The 18723-nt window shown below is 58.4% G+C and overlaps 1 protein-coding gene across 4 annotated transcripts in view; it reads left to right on the top strand.

The window, feature by feature from the left end:
- The window catches only part of ATP2B3 (ATPase plasma membrane Ca2+ transporting 3), a 58432-nt gene that overhangs the window by 1071 nt on the left and 38638 nt on the right, over positions 1-18723 (top strand). For all 4 annotated transcript variants that reach the window (XM_047716331.1, XM_047716335.1, XM_047716332.1 and 1 more), the window contains exon 2: positions 15198-15543. In XM_047716331.1, the coding sequence (XP_047572287.1) occupies positions 15336-15543 (208 nt within the window). In that variant the 5' untranslated portion in view covers positions 15198-15335. The remainder of the gene's footprint in view (positions 1-15197; positions 15544-18723) is intronic.

Here is an 18723-nt window from a genome sequence, read left to right as displayed (position 1 = left end):
CCTCAAGGGGCAGGGCAGGACCAGCACCCCTCGAAGAGGAGCTTGACGCCCCCTGGGGCCAGGCAAGTGAGTGTGCCCCCTCGGTATTTCAAAGATGAGGTCATTGAGCTTCGGACTTAAAGTGGGTTCCCGCTGGCCACAGAGACGTGTTCAGCCTTGACTCTGGCCATCTCAATCTCCCCTGGCTCCCAGCCTGGAAGGCACCACCCCTCCGTTCACCCACTAGCTCTGTGCCCCCTTCACTGCCATCACCCTTCAGTAGTCCGTGAGCATTATAAGGCAGAAAGCCCTTGAGTGCCCAGCATATGCCTGACTCCAAGTGGGTACAGGTTTCTGTGTGGCACGTTCACGACCTTGACCTCACTGAATCTGCAGAATCACCTGATGAGGGAGGCAAGGCTGGGCTCTTTGTTCCCATTTCTCAGTTGGGGTAATTGAGGCCTCGAGAGAAAGAACTTGGCCCTACCTTGACTGGATGGATGGATGGATGGATGGATGGATGGGGACACTGCCAGGAGCCTGGTGGGGCAGAGCGCCTCCCACATGTCCCAGCACCATTCTGAGCAGGTTCCTGGACACCCCCCCCCCGACCCCCGGCTGAATCTCTCTATCAACATCACATGTAAGGCGCGCTTTGCACTGCCCCCTTTCACAGTCGAGGAAACTAAGGCCATGTGGCTGATAAGCAGGGTGCTGGGAGCCCCTACCAGAACTGGCCCACAGAGGAGAGGGCTGGGGGGCTGCCAGGGCCTTAGGCTGGCAGAGTGTCTGCGGGTGGAGCTGGCCCCTGGAGAGCGAGCCAGTTGGAAGGGGCTGGACAGTTTCAGTCCCAGGGCATTGATTGTCTCTCTGTTGGCCTGGAGGACAGGGACGGCCAAGGACACAGCTAGTCTTGATCAAATCAACCTGGTACCTGCCCAGTGCTGCCAGGTGGTTCGAGCAAAGGGGCAGGCAGCTCTGGCACAGAAGTGTGTGTGTGTTGGGGGGGGGGAACGCAGGCAGATGGAACTGGGGTGGCGTGGGAGGGGGCTTTGCTCAGAGCCAGAAGGAAAGCCATTCCTTGGGGAAGGAAGCCCCCAAGGGTAAGAGCACCCAGGGGAGAGAGCTACAAGCAGCAGGGGTGTGGCGGCAGGACCCTGGCGGGCGAAAGTGGCTGGAAGGGGGCATCTTGGCCTAACCAGGAGCTCTATTTGGGTGCCAGCTCTGGGCTTGATGGTCTTTGTGACCTTGGCCAAGTCCCTTCTCTGCTCCAGGCCTGGGGAGGGTAGGGGTGGGTCTCGGAGAGTCCGCTGACATTTCAGGATTCTGAGCCGGAGCTTTGGAGGTTGAAACATTTGTGAGCGGAGAGGCCGGGCCCTGAGTCAGTGAGCGCTCTCCATCCCCGAACACCTTCTCCCAGCCCAGGAAGGCAGCCAAGGGTGCTGGGGTCAGCTTTGGTCCCTCCCCCTCCCCCAGCGTGGCTTATAGAGGGGGCCCCTCGTGATCCTGGTGGACAGGACAAGTTTTAAACTGAGGGCTGCAGTCTCCAGCAGAGATTACGAGCACATCAGATAACGGCAGTAACGGCAGTAATAAAAACGGCACTCGCCTTGTGCCGGCCACTCTTCTTCCCAGGGCTTTGCGACACTCCCTCGCTTCACTGGAACAACAACCGAGTGAAGCAAGAGCCGTTACTATCCCCATTTTGCAGATGAGCGGACTGAGGCCCAGCGAGGTTAGGCAACTTGCCCAAGGTCATGCAGCCAGCAGGTGGCAAAACCGAGATGTGCACGTGAGCTGATTATCGAGGGCACCTCTAGCCCAGGGAAGACCCTGCAGCTCCGAAGCTGAGCCAGCTGGGCCCCCATCTGTCCACTGAGAGAAATGGACAAACCATGGATTTATAGCGATCCAAAGCAAGTTGGGGGATGATCTACTCTTCAGTAAGTCTGCGTGGCCCCTCCAGGTCACCTCTACGAGGTGACAGTCTCAGTGTGCGTAAATGGCAGCTGATAGACAGGGACCTGGGCTGTGGCAGCAAATGTAGATGCTCAAATCTGACAGCATGCCGCCTGAGAGCCTCATCACTGCCGTCTCCGAGTTGGGCCCAGGAGCCAGGCTCTGGCTGTACCTTTGCTGGGCAGGGCAGGCAGAGACCTGGAATGTGCACATATCTCCTCCCCAAACCCATCATTTCCCAGAAGGCTCGTCACTGCTCCTCTCTTCCCTGCCCTGCCTGGCTGGAAAGCCCTCCCCTGCCTGTGCGCCTTCTGTTGGGTGGGAGGTGCTGGAAGGTGGCCTGGGGTACCGCCTGGAGAGCGGGATCTGAGCCCACACGTCACCAGGATGGAGGGAAAGGGGATCTCAGATGCAGGAATGAAGGCTGGGCATCCTGCATTGCCAAGGTTGGGAAGGGGATGAGGTCGAAGGCCCATGGCTGAGGACGTGGCAGAACCCACCAGAGCTACAGGATGAAGTGGAAAGGTCCAGGTGGGAGGAAAGTGCTGGAGAGTTCTCCTGATTCTCACCTCCCTGGGACTGGCAGGGGACTTGGAGCACAAGAGGTTTCCAGAGACTGGGGTTGAAACCAGAGTTGGGTGGATGGGGTGCTAGGTCAGTGTTATTGGAGAGCGCCTGATGTGAAGTGGTCCTGAGCCTTGGGGTCTGTAGATGGGTCCCTTAGTAAAAGGAAGCCCCTTTTATCCAAACAAGTAGTTCTTTCCTGCAGCACCAATCTTGAGGCACCGTGTGGGGCTTTGCAGTCCAACACGGTAGCCACTCGCCACAAGGGGTAATTTAATTAAAATTCAGCAAAATTTAAAATTCAGTTTCTCAGCCTCACTAGCCACACTTCAAGTGCTCAGTAGACACACGCGGCTATTGTATCAGACAGGGTAGATTGAGAACATTTCCATCATTCCAGAAGGTTCCGTCACATAGCGCCCCTTCAGAGCTAGGGCAGACTCCAGGCCTCATCCGGACCCTGAGCTCACTGCCCTGCCCATCCCCCGACGGCTCCTTGAAAGAGAGTGGGTTAGTGGGTATGGATGGCTCTGTGCAGCCTGTCTGTCCCCTGGAGAGTCTGGGGGCCTCTGCCACCATTGCCAAGGGCTGGCTCAGGTGCCCCCACAAACATGGTGAGAGAGCGCCTCATTCTGGGAGCAGACCTCCACGAGGCCCTGGCACATACTAGCTTGGGGCAAATGTGGATCTGGCCCGGCTCCATTCTGATTAGGCTCCTGCCATGTGCCTCAGGCTCGCTCACCTGGAACATGCCGACGGGCCATGCAGCTCTCACAGATGGGCGAGGTTCTTGGGTTTAAAACAACAACAAAAATAACATTGACTTCCTTCCATTTCAAAATAATGCTCTTAACATGAAGATTCATAAAACATGGAGAAGTAGAAGATGGAGAAAACCCCCCATCCCATCCGCAGAGCGCCAGCCGGTGTTTCCATCTTATTTCTTTGCAGAGACCGTTTATTTTCACATTACTGTAATTACACCACGGGCGCGATTGTGTGATCTATTTTTTCCTTCACAGAAGCACTTTCTTTACTAATATAATCCCTTCCTAAATGAATTTTTTCAAAATGGATATAGTTTAATTTTTTTTTTTTTTTAAGATTTTGAAAGCAGTGAAGCACTTATTGCAAAACTCAAGAAAGAACTTGACCTGGGCAAAGAAGTGACTCCAAATTTATCCAGCACCCGGGACGTACTGAGGCAGTCCTTGGGGCTGTCATTACCATTTTAAATGGCCGAATAATACTCTCTCAAGAGATGACCATTTGCTTAATTCTTTGGCTATCTGCGAAGACCCAGGCAATCAGACCCGCTTTGGGGTCATACGTGAGGCTCTGCCAAACATCTTGGTGGGTGATACTCATCCTGTCCCGAGGAGCGAGCGCCCAGACAGAAGCTCGCTCTGCCAAGCTGTTCTCTAGAAGGGCTCTTTAGTACATCCGAAAGACTGACTCACGGAAGCCTGGCCAGCGTTACATGTTATAAGCAAACAGCCGGGCATGAGTATCTGGGGCCAAAATTTCTGCTTCAGTGTCTATTTCTTTAATTGCTCATCAGAGTGAGCAATTCCCCCACACGTTTATTTCATTGTATCTCTCTCTCTCTCTCTCTCTCTTCTAGTGACCTGTCTTTTCTCACCTTTATTTGTTGAGACACTAGGGTTTTTCTTGCGGGTTTAGACAACACTTCACTCGTGAACGATATTGACAACGTAGCATACTTGTTGCAAGTGATTTTGAAAATTCTTTGTTCTTTGCTTTTGAATTTTTTTCGTGTACGAGATAAACACTTTCTGTGTCACCCGTTTTTGTGATTTCTTCCATTACTTCCGGGCCTACAAAATCCCTTACAAAAATCTGAGAGCCATCCATTTCTTGGTCTGCCCTGCATGTGTGCGTGCATGTGCCACTGTGTGATGCCTCCTTAGTCGAGATGGGTTCTGATGTGGAGTAGGGCCTATTTCTGAGCTGCCCATCTCGTTCTATGGACCTGTCTGTGGGCTCACACCTTGCATCTTTTAATACCTGACCTACAGGTCACACCTTAGCAATCTTAAAGCAGAACAAACCTCCTTTGCTCTCCACAGACACTGCGGGTCTCCCTAACAGACACACACAGTGCGGGCAGGAGAGTGTGCTCAGAAGCAAAGGCTCACAGATGAGGATGGCCAGACAGCCCAGGAGCACCAGAGCCTCCTGATTAAGAAACGGAAAAACAAAGCTGGCAAGCTGGGAACCGGGGAGCTGTGGGAATCGCCCTCTCACGGGCTGCCAGGACTCGGGACTCAGACGGTCTTTGGGCTTTCTTCGGGAATCATATCTCTGGCTTGACCCCAAGGCAGGAGTATTCCAAAGAGCCACCGCAGTCCGTTTTCCCCCTAAGTGGCCTGGGAACACCAGCAGTCCCTGAACCATCCCGACTCTGGGCATCCACGGGCGCTGCCGTTTGGGTGCAAACCCTGAACCAGGGTCAAGACGCGTGGAGCGTAGGCTCTCTGCCGACCCACTGTCTGCATGATCGATCGCTGACACGGGCCTGATGGTGGCGTGGGATGTGACCAGGCACGGAGGACCCTTCTCCACAGTCGACCAGCCTGGCAGAAAGCGCTCAGCGCCCTGGGTGCGCAGTGTGGGGAAGTGTTGGGGCGAGTGAGTTCTGGGCCACATTCAAGCCTCCACCTGCCACGCCAGGTCCAGGGAACCTGCCCTGACACCCTCCCCTTAACGGGCTTCAGGTCTGGTCCTTCTGAGAGAACTCAGGGGCCGAATTTCCCATCTTGGTTTGGAGCCTAGGAGGGAGTCACTCAGTCCAGGCACAGGCAGTCTGGGCTTCTCGGGCTGCTGGGGTCCCTGAGCCCTGCCCTGTGAGTGGGGTCACCTCCGTGGTCAGAGGAAGGCTCGTACCTGATTAGCCCAACACCTGCAGTGGGACAGGAGCATAGGACACAGGCACAGGCACAAGCCAGGGCAGGGTGCCCCCCACCCCACCTGCTTCCTCCTTCCCGTGACCCCCGGGTCTTTGCCAATGGGTGGGGGTGTGGGGTATGCTGGGGGGAAACTCAGACCCCACCACGTTCTTGTCACAGTCGAGGTGTCCCAGCATGAGAGGGGCCCTGCAGGATCTTCATGGAGTCCTCGCAGGCCTTTGCAGGAAATGCCTTCTGGCTTTGTGTGCTGGGGTCCTCTGCCAGAAACAAGCTTTTGGTCTCTGGCCGGGCTTGATCTCTCAGGAGATGGCAGCCAGGCCCTTGGTGACCTTCAGGTCCTGCCAGAGTTGCTGGTCATGGTTGGTAAGGGGGCCTTGCAGATAGCCCTCCCTGTCCATCACTCTCCTCTACCAGCACGTTTGGCCGCAGGTGCTCCTCCAAAGTTAGCCTGGAAAGGTGGTGCGAGCGCGTTGGTGTCCGGGTCATAGACGGCCAACTCTACTCAATTCCCATCTTTAGTCTGAATACGGCTTCTCTGCTTCACCCAGCACCCTTGCCATTCCCCTCCCGAAGGAATGGCTAAGGCCAAAGTCTTTCCTAAGTGCTTGGAGTGATCTGCACCTAAGCTCCCCATGTGGTGACAGTCCTAGCCAGCCCTTCCTGCATGTCGTGTTGGCTCTATGGACCTGGCTGGATCCTCCAGCCCAGTCAGGTCCTACAAGGGTAGAGCCTAAGTTTGCCCCCACATCTCCCATCCCCCACTGACTCCTGGTCTTCCAGACTCTCGCTGGCCACAGGGAAGTGGGTGTCCTTCCCTGGCAGTCCTCCTGGCCCCTGACCTTGACCCAATGACTCTCCCCAAGCCTGTCTTCCCAACGGCTTCAGCCTATTTCCAGAAACCAGATCCTCTCCCCTCCAGAACCCACGGTGGGGCCCCTGTAGAGCCTATCCCCAGGAGGGACGTGTGTGTTTCCCGGTCGTCTCCTTGTATTTAGTCACCCCTGGGCCTGCAGTGTCCCGTGGCCATCAGCTACCCATAATTTCAGTGGTTTGCAGCTGGCTTAGGGGATTGGAAGCTGGTGGGGGGCAAACAATGTGGTAACCCAGACAGAGTTGGGGAGACTTGGGGGAGGATTGGGATTAGGAACCCCCCCATTCTACCCCTGTGTCCTCTACGAAAGCCAGGAGGACGGGGCTCTGCTGCCTCCCAGACCCCACTTGGAGTTGGAGGCATGCCCCAGAGGCCAGCCACGATGTTCCTGGGTCTCCACCTGCCCCTCCTGAGGCTACAGGCCAGGCCCGCCCCCACCCCCCGCCGTGCTCTGTGCTCTGCGGGGCAGGCCCGGGACCTCACTACCCACCAGCTGCTTGTGGGATAGAGCCGGAGGGGTGTAGACCACCATGAGCCAGACCATGGGTATGGGGGGGAAGGGGCGCCGGCTCAGGCTCCCTGCTGCAATGCAGTCCCCTCCTGAGCGGCTGTAATTGGATAATTAGTGTCATTACAGCTCTTGTCTCCTGCTCTCTCTCTCTCGCACTCTCCTTCTCCAGCTCTCGCCTTCTCTGGCAGGAAACAAATGACCGCCTTCCCCAGGCGGAGTTGCGACCCCTGTAATGACTCTTCAAGGCCCCAGCTGGAAAGGGCCCTCTGAGAGCCACCCGTGGGGGAGTGTAGACTTCCCTCGAGAAGCAGCCTGGGGAGCTGGTGGTCACCACGGCGTCTAGCAGTCTTCAGGAAGGAATCATGGCCCTGGCCAGCTTGAAGTTGACCTCAGAAATGGGGAAGCCTCCAAGCATCTCCTGGTGCCAGCCCCTGACGAAGCAGAATGTTCTGGCCTGGCTAGTGGAGTCCAGTTTGGACCTATGAATTCTGGGATCTGGGTGGGCTCAGAGAGAGCTCAGGGCTTTGGGCAGGTGGAGGGCAGGGGGGCGTGGCAGAGGGAGGACTCGATAAGGGGCATCCCCTACCTTCTTTCTGGGGAAACAGGCACCCAGGGCAAGGTCCCCTGTCCCCAGAGCTCACAGCAACCCAGCCAGCAGGAAGAAGAATCCAGATGCGAGAGTGGAGACCCATGGAGGTTGAGTGCCTTGTGCCGGCAGGGACAGCCAGCCCTGACTCCGGTGGCCTCACTCCCGAGCCCTGAGGTTTATGGGGACAGATTTCCTGTCTAGCCACTTTGTTGAACTCTTTTAATTGGTTCTAATCATGTGTTCATTGCTTTTCTGGGGTTTCCTGGGCAGTCACTTGGCAGAGGAGCAGTGTAGAATTCTCTGGAGCCAGACCACTTGAGTTCATGTTGGCTTCTGCTCCTTGCCGGCTGTGTGACCTTGAGTGAGCTCAACCTCTCTGTGCCTCAGCAGCCTCAGCCCTAAAGCAGGGCCAGTAGCACCGAACAAATTGGTTACAGTGTAACTCCATCCAGCATGGAGAACAAGGTTTCGTGCCGCCCAGGTGCTTGGCATTGCCTGTGACCAGACTGTTATACTGTCTCTTTCAATCCTCTCACGGTTCTGTTTGCTGCTTTGGCTAGAACTTCCAAGACAGTGTCCAATACACAGGTGAGAGGGAGCCCCGCTCTGGGTCATCATGTGTCCCAGGGAGCCCACAGAAGTGTGGGCCTTTGTTAGGTCGTGGAGACTTCGGGGAGGCATGTCCCTTTAAGGACACAACCCTGCCATTGGCCCTATCGTCCTTCTGCCCCATGTGTGGTCCCAAGTGTAGTCCAAGAAGAAGCTGCGTCCCTGTCCCTTTGCTTGAATCCCATTGGCCAGGACCTAGTGTCACATGTAGCTGCACCCGAGTTGGGAGAATGTAGTCATTTTGCTGGATGACAAGATGCCTGATTAAAAATACAACGTTGGCAAAGAGGCGCAGAAATCGGGGAATGTCTAGGTCCTGGGGGTTCATTGGCGCTTCCTAAAGCCATCTCGCACAGACGGAATGCAGACGTGGAGGCCAGGCCTTCCCCAGGTGTTCTGGCCTGTTCTGGTCTCTCCTGAGGACAGGGTGGGCTGAGTACCTCTAGAAAATGCACGTGGCGAGTGGGGCCCCACTTCTTCCAGGTAGAAGGGCAAGAGCCAGTGGCGGTGGCCACCAGTGAGCCCAGCTGCGCAGCTCTCTGCATCTCTGCCACCTAACGGGAGGACCACGGAGCTGCAGCAGGATGTGGATGGTGTCAGAGGTCACTGAGCGCAAAGGGAGGGGTAGGGCAAGCGTGGAATGGTCCGCTAGGGTTTCCATTTCAGATAGTGGGATGCCTGCCATCACCGGACCCAAAACAAAAAGGGCCGTGAGACCCACTCGGTTTCTTGATTGTGGTTAAATACAGAGCCCATCCACTGTGCCACCTTAGCCATGTGCAAGCACACAGGTCCGTGGCACGAAGCGCATTCCTACGTCGAGCGGCGCGGTCATCTCCACGATCCTTCCCCAGAACCTTCCCATCTTCCCAGACTGGACACCGGCGCCCCCTCAGTCTCCCCCAGCCCCTCCCCCCGGTGCCCACCGTCCCGTGCCCCGTCTCTGCGCCCGACTGCTCCGGGCGCCGGGTCGGATCGGACTCCCGCGGCACCTGCCCTTTCGCGTCCGGCGTCCCTCGCTCCGCTGAATGGCTCCCGGGCTCCGCCGGGTCGCGGCCGGTGTCCAAGCTCCCGCCTTCTGAAGACGGAAGAACGTTCCTCTGCGTGGAGAGACCCCGTTTGGCTTCTCCGTTCATCCCTCGATGAGCCCTCGGGGCCTTTGGGGCTGCTACTGGGACTCATGCTGCTACGAACATGGGTGCACATCTCTCCCCAGCCCCCTGCTTTCACTTCTTTTAGGTACAGACCCGGACACGGAATTGCTGGCTCCGATGCCAAGTGTCTCGTTCTTTGAGGAGTTGCTATACCGCCTTCCCCAAAGAATTGGAGAATTCTGGCCCCCTCCAGGGCTTTGAAGACTCCCAGTGCTACCCGCTTCTGACTATGACGATCCGACTGGGACTGAGCGTTTTTTAAAGTCCCCTGGTACAAAGGGGACCCCTCCACGTCTGGCACCCACTGCTGTAGATTCAAGTCCTGGGCCATGAGCTAGCCAGGGTACTGTAGAAGTTCGCCCACCTGTAGGCAGGGGCTAAATCAGGTGAATGGAGGTTTCTCTGGCTTCCAGAATCCTCCTTGGCTCTGCTCTAATTAACAAGGACTTCCAATGCCTGTAATCTGTACATCTGTCTTTCTCCTGGCCTCAGACAGTCCTTTGAGTCTGGACTAGGCACTGGATGGAAAACATCCTTTGCCCTTGCTGGTAGCCCCCAGGGAGTCCCCGAGGTAGCCCTCCGGCCTGGCTACAGCCTGACAGCCCCTCCCTAGGGGCAGCAAGGGCAGGGGCTGTGGAGGTGGAGCCGCAGTGAACCGGGTGTGGGCGGGCGTGTGTGCGTGAGTTCATGAGTTCGTGAGTTGTGAGTTCGGGGAGAGGGTGCCCCCGGGCTGGCGGGGAGTGGGGGAGGGGGACTGGCCTTTTTCTGCTCTTACTGTTTTTTCCCAAAGCTATTCCCCGTGAGAGCTCCTTGGCGTGCGTACAGATTGTACCAGGAACAAGGGGGAGGAAGGAACGGGGGGGGGGGGGGGGACTGTCCCTTTAAATCTGTTTTCTCTGTTTTATTTCCTTCTTTCTACCCATCCTCCTCCCTGGGCTGTGAGGGCTCAGGAGCTGCAGTGACGGTGCCTCTGAAATATTAATGAGGCTCTTCTCTGCCTCAGCTCCCCCCCGCTCCCCACACGCACGGGCTTCCTCCCTGCTCTGCTGAATGCAGGCCTCATCCTGGGAGCCCTCCTCTCCCCTACCAGGTGCCCAGCCAAGGTGTGTCATGCACAGGGAAGGGGCGGAGCCAGGCAGTAGGGAGAGGGCCTGGCCAGGGAGGGGGGCAGCGTGAGAAGGGGTGCCCAGCCGCATCTTCACCTGCCTGAGATTAAAACCAGGCCCAGGAGAGGGCAGGGCTCTGCCGCTGGCATTTCCAGGGGGCCCCTACACCCAATCCCCACCTCCCCCCTGGGTGGCCACAGCCCACATCTGGGCCAGCCTCCGGTTGGTTGGGGGGGTGGCTTTTGCTCTTTTTTTCAAGAAATCCCCACAGCAAGTCACGTTGCTGAGCCATGGATCCTTCTGGAAGGCATCCCTTCTCGGTGGGTCTGTCAAGAGCTAGCAACGGGCAGTGTGCGTCAAGGAGGGCTGGGGTGGAGGGCACGTGCCCACGTGGGCCCTCGGGCCCACATCTCTCACCCTCTGACCCCACCTCAGGTGTGACTTGGCTCTGCTGGCTTGCGTTGGGCAAGCACAAGGGGAATGTTCTTGTCACCAGTTTGCTGACCCCAGGGCTGAGAGCACTGTGACTTGGGAGTGACGCAGATGCTGGGACTTTCCGGCTTCTAGTCGGTGCTGCCAGCCATGCTGCGTCCATCCTGGGGACACATGCCCACTCGGACCCCAGCAACTGCACACTGGTGGCAATGAGCACTGGCTACAAGGGGACCAGGCTGCCACCTTTAGCAACGGGCTGAATTCTAACACATCGCCCCCTCTGACTCGTGGGATTTCATTCCCTATTCCTTGTCCCTTCCATAAAGGTGAGGGTGGGCCGCCCACACGGAGGAGCTCCCTGGGGGAGCACAAGTCTTCTCTCTCCTGGCAGCCAAGGGGCTTAGTTGCTACCAGTGTCATGACTCTCCTCAGGAACACGGCAAGGAGGGCCAGGAGGTCTGGGATCGTTGAGCCTCCCTGAGCCTCAGTATCCACATCTGTGAAATGGAAAGCTGTGTTCTTGCCCCCTTGCTTATGAGTTGCAGTGAGGGATGAAGACTCCTGGGTTTCCCATCAGATCCATGCGAGTCTCGGGGCCTGGGGACAGGAGGCGTCAGGGTGGCAGTTGTGTGACAGGCCTGAAAGTCACAGGGCAGGAGTGAGGCAGGCCAGGGAACCTACCACAGATCTGTACACTAGCCTTGTGCCAGGAGAGAGCAAATATCAGGAGGCACGAGTCCGTCTCTGAGGAGGTTTGCAATTCAATTAAGCCAATTAAGGTCTGAAAGATGAAAGAGTACCAAAATGGTACGTTCCCTTCACTTTTAGTGCCTACAAACCGTTCTAGGCAGTCAGCCCAGGCCAGAAAGTCTCTGTCAGGCCTGCAGAACTGATAGGCCCGGTCACTTCTGTTCTTGGCCATTCCAGTGATGGCTACTGTCCTTATTCAGAATGAGGGAGGCAATTGCCCAGGCTTAAAGAGAACCCAGAATAGTATATGCCATTTGGTCTCTACAGCAGCCAACAGTCACGCAAGACAGACTGATTTAACTGATGGCTCCTGTCTGCCTTGTTGCCTATAGAGTGAATGAAGACGAGGAAGATTAGCATAAGCACAGTGTTCCCCGAGAGGGGACCCCCACGCCCAGACCCGGGTGGAGCCCCTGGGCACACTGAGAGTGACCTGCTGGGGGTCAAGGCATTCTCGCGCCTCGTCCCCTTGCCCTCCCTCGTGCTCTTCAGGATGGCAATCCCCCATAAAAGGCCCCTGTTCACTGACTCCTCCAGGGCCCGTCCCTGCCCAGGGCTGACTGTGTAATGGACTTCCTGCCAGTTCAATAACCGCCTGTCTCAAAAAGCTTGCGACTCCAAGAGCAGGGAAGACACGCTCACAGGTTACTGTGATGCTGAGCAGAGTGGGATAGGGACAGTGGCCGGATTACAGACTCATGAGCGATCAATTTTGGCAGAGGCTCTGTGGAGAATGTTCTGCTTGAACTGCCGCTCAGATTTGTCAGAGGTCATCAGGTAGAGCGGGGACAGAAGGCCATGCAGGGCAGGGTGCTTCCGGAGCGCAGGGGGCTGGCCTGGCCATGCACTGGGGCAGGGCGGGTGGTGCCATGGGTACGCCAGTGTGAGGTCCCAGCGGAAACAGGGTGTGGGGCTTTCCAGAAGCCAGTGCAGCTTGGAGGCAGCGAGAGTGGCAGTGCGGGAGCCAGGAGAAGCAGTGACCCAGAGCAGGGTGGTGACAAGCTGTCCGACAGGAGGGAAACTGATGAGGTGGGAGATGGAGAGCTGGGGCCTGCTTGGCAGTGGGGGTGGGGGGGCTGAGGGCGAGGGAGTGCACCCAGCGGTGGGTGGGGTGCCAGGGGATACCAAAACTCAGAGGGGCAGCAGTGCCGGCTGACAGGAAGTGGTGAGGGCAGGAGTGCCCTGTGTCCCACAGAAGGTCAGGCTTCGTCTCTCTGCCTGGTTCCCTTACCATGAGTCACCACAGGCCCAGTAGGCCCAGTGATGACAGCACAGCAATTCGGAGCAGTTCAAGGAACCTGCGTGGCTCTCTGGGCCACTGCTATTGCTTAATCGAGGGCAGGGCTGCGCTGGGGCCACAGTAGGGCCCAGGAGGGAGGACAGAACTCACCTTCAGGGAGCCCTGTTTGTGGGGGGCGTAGGGGAGGAGAGAGCTGTGCCTCGGGCATGAGCAGGTGATGATGGCGTGAGCTCCACCAGCATCTGCCCCTGAGCCCACCCACCTCTGGATCTTTTCCTCTGTCACCCCCCGGAGCCCTTGAATGCCATCCGGGTGGGGCTGGGCACTTTCCAACCGAGTCTTCTCCAAGTGGGTATAGAGGTCAGAAAGCTAAAAGGGTTCCAAAAAGGAACAAAATCATTCATCTGGCTTCGCTTCTCGAAAGAGCCCCAGGGAGTCCCTAGGCAGCTCTGTGGGGCCACGCAGGCACCTAGCTGGCCCCTGGGGCCCTGGGGCCCGAGTGGAAGGTGTGGAATGTAGGCCAGTGGCCTCCCTGTCAGATGCATCGGAGCGTGGGGTGAGCGTGGCCATTGCCTCAGCCTGGGAGGGGGCATCCACCTCCTGGGCTGACAGCATTGGGATTTGGCTCAGGGACAATTGCCACACATTCTTGCTAAATGCCCCCCTACCCCCAGCCCTGCCAGGGCTCACACCTCACACAGCCCATTGGTTGGTCTTCTCTCAGCGGCCCTGTTGGCCTGGAGCCTTCTCCCAGAGCAACCTGTGCCTCTTGGTGGGCTGAAACCAGTGCCTGCACAGATGAACCAGACCCTGTCCCCTCCGCTGGGGATGCGGACCCAGCACTGCTGGTTCCCCCAGGTCATTGCGTTGGGAAGGGAGGGACATGGCAGCGGCACCCAGGGTCAGAGAAAGGTGTGCCCAACAGGAGCACTGTCCCGGCTTCTGCCCCTCCAGTCTGTCCCTACCTGGCAGCCCTGTGCTCCGTGATGGCCCGTGTCACTGGTGGCCCCACGGGATCTGCAACCCCTGGCTCCCTCCGACCTGTCCCTTTACCTGCCTTCTCGCTAGCATCAGGCTCTCTTCTCTCAATGTGCGCCTTCCAAGAGGCCTTCCCTGGCCACCGCCTCCCCCGCAGTGAAACCATTTTCTTTGTCAACTCCTTCCTCCGCTGGGGACCCGTGTCCCAGGCAGAGAGCACAAGAATCCATTCAGTCCTGTCACCTCTCTGTCTCCAGGACAGACGGCCAGTGCGGGCACATAGTAGATGCTCAGTAAGGATTTGTCAGATGGCAAACTGGAAGGACGGGCTGTGGGAAGATGCGTGGGAGTGGAGAGGACAGCGTGTTCTCTTGTCTGCCATTTTGTTCCCACATCTTCCAGCCATGAAGGCTGCTCCATGGGGAAAGAGTCTGGAGGATTAACACTTAGGTGCCCAAACTTAAAGAATGTTGACCACTGTGGGTGGTCATTTTCTGGGCTGCCTCTCTGCTTCCCAGACCTCACAGGTAAGTGCTTTTTCTTGACAACACGGAGCCAGCATCCAAAGGAACTGAGGCCCCCATGTGTCCTGAGGCCCCTCGGGGTTGTAGGCATATGGAAATGGTCCTATGAATCCGTCATCGTGGGGAGACAGAAGGCTATAGAGGGGAGCAGATGGCTGCGTGCTGTGGCACAGGGTGATGGGGAGTCACCGGTGACCTGTGGCTGCTTCCCACTTTCTCCTATGTGCCCTGTCCACCACCTCTCCCTTTCTACTCCCTTTCTCTCCTCCTCCCTATTCCCCCTCTCCCTTCCCACTCCTGCCCTCCTTCTCCCTCCTTACTCCCTCCCTCCAGGCCACCCCACTTTTCTTACCCCAGCCCCCCAGGCACCCTCAGGGCAGCAGAGACACCCTGCACACTAAGCCTTGACCTGGCTCCCAGCTGGCCCTGTCCATGGCGGCTTGGCCTGCTTCCCAGACCCCACACAGCCCCAAGCCTGAAACTGTGAGCCACAGAGGCTGAGCCAGAAGACTGCTGCCACCACCACTGTAGGGGATTTCTACCTGCCATGGTGGGCCAGTCCTAATCAGATGAGAGCAGGGAGTGTGATGGAGTGGACAAGCTTTCACTCAAGGTGGGGCAGAGACATGGGGAGAATTGTGGCACGGATAATCCCCCCCAACCTGTGCCACCGTTCAACCCCAACACATCACTTCTGCTTCAGTGGGGATTCCTAGACGGATTGAGAGGTGGCTGCAGACCGCTTCTGGGAGACACTAAGGCTTCCTCCTGCCCCACCTAAGCAACTCCTCCTGCCTTGGGTGTTCATGCCAGGAAGGACTAGGGGTTGGCCTGCCAGGTGGGCCTGGCAGGGCATGAGGGCCACCAGCCCAGCCTCGGAGGCGAATTTTGCAATCAGCAACTCATGGCTCAGGCTGAGTGCAGATCTGCAGAGAATTCTGGAAGAGTGGACCTCAGTTTTGTCTCAACTTCGCCCCTGGCTTCTCACCTCTCTCCAGGTGTCCGTGTTCAGCCGCGTCCCCACCACAGCTCCCTCCACAACACTTCACCCAGACCTTGGGACGCCTGGCGGCCGCCTGCCCCTAACACACCTGTGAAGAGGTCGGGCACCCTGTCCTCCCAGCACAACAGGCAGGATGGGCGACATGGCCAACAGTTCCATCGAGTTCCACCCCAAACCCCAGCAACAGCGGGAGGCCCCCCAAGCAGGTGGCTTCGGGTGTACCCTGGCTGAGCTGCGTTCCCTCATGGAGCTCCGAGGGGCTGAAGCGCTGCAGAAGGTCCAAGAAGCCTACGGGGATGTCAGTGGGCTTTGCAGGAGGCTGAAGACCTCGCCCACAGAGGGTAAGACTGCCAGCAGAGCCCCAGCGCAGGCCGCGTGTGTGCCAGGGACATAGGGCCATGGGCCATCTGACACCCCCGCCCCTGTCTTCAAGGGGCATCCTGAAGATGTTCTGTACCCCCTCCCCAGGGCAGGCCTGGCCAAGGTGGCACTCCTGACCCTGACTGTGCCCTCCCGTAGCAACTGTACCCCACCCCACCCCCCAGCAAGAGATGCTCTGTGTGGGGCGAGGAGGTCATCCTCTGCGCACCGGGGGTCCTCAAGGAGCTGTGGCCTGAGCCCCTCCGTAATCAGCAGCTCCTTGCTGTCGCCTCTTTGGATTAAACAGCCATCGAGCAACAGAGAAGGGGAAGGAAGAGGACAGCACGGTGTCGGCATGCGCATGCGGGCTGGGCCCCCAGCTGGAACCCCAGAAGCTCTTCTGAAATGGGGTGGGACAGCCTCCCAGCGCAGAGGAGGAGGAAGACAGGGCCCCTGTCTGTATGTCCCAGGTGCCCTATGTGCTCAGCCCTATGTCCAGTTAAGGGGCACAGGAAGAGGCAGTGGTGTAGGGGGGATGTCTCTGGAAAACGAGCGGAGCAGAGTGCTGAGCACAGTTGCTGCTGGCCGCCGGCCGTCCCATAGAAAGGCAAGCCTGAGGCAGTATGGATCTGAGGGGAGCTGGTGCAGGGAGCTTAAGGAGGCTGAGGAACCTCCTCTAGAAGGTTCCAGAGGCAGAGGCCCAGTGGCCATCTTGGGTCCCTGCCGCTGCCCTAGAGCCCTTTCCCCCCTGCTCTGGAGGCCAAGCTCTGGCCTGCCCCGCACCAGCCTTTCCCAGCCCTGCCTGCCTGGTCTGCCGGGAGGCTGGGACCCCCGGGAGCCAGGTTTGGCCCCAGACTCCAGGAGTTCCAGTGTTTTTCTGCCCTGGCTGGCTCCTCCCTGGCAGGACTGCTAGGGCCATCCCAACCCAGTGCCAGGCCTGTTCGCCACTGCTGATTGATCGCAGCTGTCACACCTTTGTCTACCCCAGGCCCTGGTCATCCTCGTCCCCTGCTCCCTGGCCCTATCCATCTGTGGGGCCACATGGGCTGGAGCAGGGGGCAGAGATGGCCCACCCAGGATATGGTGGGCCCAAGGGCCGGACGAGAGTGTTCCCACCCAGCCAGGCCAGGAACTCCCAGCCTCAGTGGCCTTCCCAGGGCCGCCTGGATCTCTCTTGCTTGTGCTCTAAAGGGATCCAGCCTGGTGTGCTGTGTTACCGGGGCAGATGGCTTGGCTCAGGGCCAGAGGGATCTCTCTCCTTCCCTCCTCCTTACCCCTCCCAACCAGGATTTGGGGCCGGGGGGAGGCTGGGATGGAGGGCCATTTAGCCGCGAGGGCTATGGCCTCTCCCAGATAAAAGGAAGCAGCTGGCAGCTCTTGACTCTGCCTGTCAGGCCTTGTTAAATATTCAAAATGTCAAGGCCCCTGGGAACCTGCCTGATTCTGCCACAGTGCTCTCCGGAGCTTGCCCGGTGCCTGTGGAGGGGAGGCATGGAAAAGGGCAAGCGCCCAGGTGGGCGGCCTGGCTGCAGCAGAGGGATCCAGCCAGGCCTGATCTCCAACATGCAGCTTGAGCACTGTGATGACTACCCCTCCCATCCCCAAGCCCGGGAGCCCCAGCCCCCACCGCACCTGCTGCCTTGGCCCCGGAATGCTCCTCCAGATGTCCCCACTCCTGCCCAGACACAGTGGCCTCGGCTTTGGGCCCCTCCCAAAACTACATCCCCAGGCCCCCACATCAATGCCCTGTCAAGGTGTGCTGGCAGATTGGTGCTTTGGGGAAGGCGGTGAGTCTAGGGCGGTGCGTGGTGTACCGGGGGAGGAGATTCCAGCCGTTCCTGGCCATAAGCACAAAAATGGATTCAGCCTTTGTCACTATCCAAGAGGATTTCAGAAGCCAGGGAACCTGGGTCTTGGGCCAAGCTCAGTGGTAAGCCCCCTGGAGGGACCCTGGTCCCAGCCCTTCCCCTGTCTGGCCTTTACCAGCAGTCATGGAAAGGAGAGGGCAGATTATGCAGGAACCACACGATGTGGGCCTAATCCAATTCCGATGGCATCTGGCCTCAGCTCTGGGTAGGGCACTCATCTGTGTCCATGCCAACCAGCCGGCCCCCGCCCCAGTGCTCTGGCCCTGGGCCACTGCTGTTGGGGCCTGCTGGTCAGGCACATGCTTAGAATGAGAGGGGCTGCGCCTGCCTTCTGGTGCCCACGTGAGCACCTGAGCAGCTGCCAGGACCCCTGAGCCCGGCAGGAAGACCACAGCCTTGGGCTGGTGTAGAGCAAGGGAGAGAGAAGCATTGGTAGAGCATCAAGGGCAGCTCAAGGCCAAGGAACAGGCTGACGGTGGGGGGGGGGGGGGGGGGGAGGAGGGACTGGAGCAAGCTTGCTCCTGGGGAAGGGGCCCCAAGGTCCTGGCTTCTGTAGGGGATAAGCCATGCCGGGCGAGGTAGGCAGGATGCAGACTTACGGGGCCATGGGGACCCGTGCCCTTTCTCAGGCTGGGATCATGGATATCCTGGGGGTCTAGGAGAGCCAGGGATCATAGTGCCTCCCTAGTACTTACCCCACATGTCATATGTCTTGTAGCTTAAAGACACAGGCCTCAGTCAGGAGTGGGGCACAGGCCCTCAGCTAGAACCCCAGCCCCTAGGAGCCGAGGTCTTGATCTTCTCCCAGACACCCCGTTGGAAAGTTGCAGCCTCCAGAAACTTGAGACCCGGCAGGGCCCAGGCACCATGAGGCCCTGGGAAGAAGGGCAGGGACAGCTGCGGCTCTGCTAGGTGGGGGACACAGCGTGTGATCGTCACCAGCTGGGGAGATGCCAGGCTCTTGTCAGGCCTTGTGCCTCAGCGGGGGGTCCCACCCTGCCCCTCCACCAAAGTCATATGCCCCTCCCTGCCCAGTGGACACCCACCGTCCTTCCTCCCAAGGTCTTCTGCATTCCACTTAGCACTTCCTTGCTTTCAGGTCACCTGGGGGCCAGGTCCCATGTGCCTTCCCAAGCCAGCTGGGAGCACCTCATAGGGTGGGGACCCCCACCCCCATCTGCCCTGCTGGTTGCTCCCTGCCCCCTCAGGAGGCCAAAGGAGTCACAGCTCCTCAGGACTGGGAACTGTAAGCAGCCATCTGTCCACTAGGTGTCAGTGTGGGGCTGGACACTT

Source organism: Lutra lutra, chromosome X, assembly GCF_902655055.1.
Source record: "Lutra lutra chromosome X, mLutLut1.2, whole genome shotgun sequence".
Lineage (NCBI taxonomy): Eukaryota > Metazoa > Chordata > Mammalia > Carnivora > Mustelidae > Lutra > Lutra lutra.
Note: the sequence above shows the minus strand (reverse complement) of the source record. Positions and strands in the feature narration are given on the sequence as shown.